This window comes from Mesitornis unicolor, unplaced genomic scaffold (assembly GCF_000695765.1).
Source record: "Mesitornis unicolor isolate BGI_N332 unplaced genomic scaffold, ASM69576v1 scaffold3453, whole genome shotgun sequence".
Classification (NCBI taxonomy): Eukaryota; Metazoa; Chordata; class Aves; order Mesitornithiformes; family Mesitornithidae; genus Mesitornis; species Mesitornis unicolor.
Window position 1 is genome coordinate 8,871 of NW_010174025.1, and position 1,757 is coordinate 10,627.

Consider the following 1,757-nt stretch of genomic DNA (forward strand, 5'->3'; position numbering starts at 1 on the left):
ATTACACAAAGTATGAACATTTTAAGAAGTTTACAGTACGGTGAATCTTTTATAAACAGACTCTTAAATATACATAGGACAATAGTTGCTGACAGAAAAACATCAGAAATGAACTATTAATGTTTATAGACTTTTTCCCTGAAAAAAAGTCTCACATTAAAACAGAAATTATGAAAAGCCTTAAAACCAGGAACGAATCACCTGTACACTACAAATATACATGGCAGGGGTGCGCAAACCAGAGCTGCCTTTTCACTGCAGTCGCCAGGGAGGCCCGGCCGTGCCTGCCCAGCGCCTCGGCTCCAGCGCAACCCCCTGCGGGCAGCACGGCCCTCGTGGGCCCACAGTGCCCGCACGCGCGCACAGACCCATGGGCAAGTGCAACAGCACAAGCACGCACTGCAGGACGCTGCACTGTCAGCGTCCCGTCGACCTACCGGAGCGTATCCAGTCGGGAACGTGCCCAGGATCGTGCCAATGGATCTCTGTGGGCAGATCCCTGAACACCCTGGGGGCCCGGATGGGACCTGCATACCAGAAGCGGGCTGCAGGAGTGAGCCACGAGGGAATCAGCAGCCCCTTTTATGGATTTTATTTGGTTTCTTGGATGCAACTTTTCAATCTTTCCTTTTGAGATGAGAGAACAGATGCCACGTTTGATTTCTGCTTAGTCTGGTTGCAATGACACCCCTAGTTCATGTGTTAAGTTATGTCAAAAACATAAGTATTTTATGCTGTAATACACAGTATTACTGAAACTAACAATATTATTTGCATATTTATAACAAGGTATAATGAAATCCCTATAATAAAACCAAAAGTTATGCTATAGATTTATTTACAAACAGTCCAGCAAAGAAGTATAAATACTTCTACATTTAAGGTTTAGGAAAACATAATTTACAAAATATTCAAATATATACAGTCATCTGAAAAACTGCCAATATTAAACTTTGATGCAGGCAAAGAATTGGCTGAGTCTGCTCATTTTGGACTGAAAGAGGCGGCGGCTTTCACGGGTTGTCTGTTATGCTCGACAGCCATACATACGTTATTTACAACGAGACTGCTTCTCCCCGAGCTAAACGTGTCCGGAGCTTTGAGCGTGCTGTCCCAAAATGTCGTCTATCATTGTCAGATTGTTCAACCACTCCTCGTCGTTGCTGCTGCTGCTGTTCTTCATGAGGGAGTCCAGGAAGTCAGTGTCACTGCAGTTCGCGGGCAGGACCGAGCTGCTGTGCTGGGACACAAAGTCGTACTGCGGCAGCTCGGCGGCGGCGGCGCTCATCCTGTTGAAGGCATCGGACGGCTGCCCCGTCGAGGGATAGCTCGGCGGGCCCAGGCCCGAGGCGGGATTGAGCTGGTTAAAACCGGACACTCCTTGTGGCACTGATTTCATAACATTCATAGCTGGCAACGGTCCTCTGGTTAAATCGTGTCTCAAGCTCTGATTACTCATTGAGCTCAAACCCTGGCCAGACTGGCCCATGCTCAGTTTCTGCATCTGTCTGACCTGGACGCTGGGAGCGATCTGATTAGGGGGCACCACAGCCTGCTGGGAGAACTGCTGGCCTGGCGCGCTGGGCCTCGTGCTCTGCTTGGAGAAGAGAGTGTTCCCGGAGAACTGCTGCATGCTGGCATCCACTTGGCTTTGATTTGGCATTCTTGGCACCGCGGTCGGCGTCCACATCTGGGCAGATGAGTTGGGGTAGACGTTAGGGATTCTCGGCACGTTTGGCTGCCTCAAGTGCTGCTGA

General features: G+C 49.3%; 1 protein-coding gene across 1 annotated transcript in view; it reads right to left on the minus strand.

The window, feature by feature from the left end:
- Nucleotides 1-1,081: 1,081 nt before the first annotated feature.
- The window catches only part of MAMLD1 (mastermind-like domain containing 1), a 70,144-nt gene continuing 69,468 nt past the window's right edge, over nucleotides 1,082-1,757 (minus strand). The window contains exon 8 of the mRNA XM_010180913.1: nucleotides 1,082-1,753. Coding sequence (XP_010179215.1) covers nucleotides 1,082-1,753 — 672 coding nt within the window. The remainder of the gene's footprint in view (nucleotides 1,754-1,757) is intronic.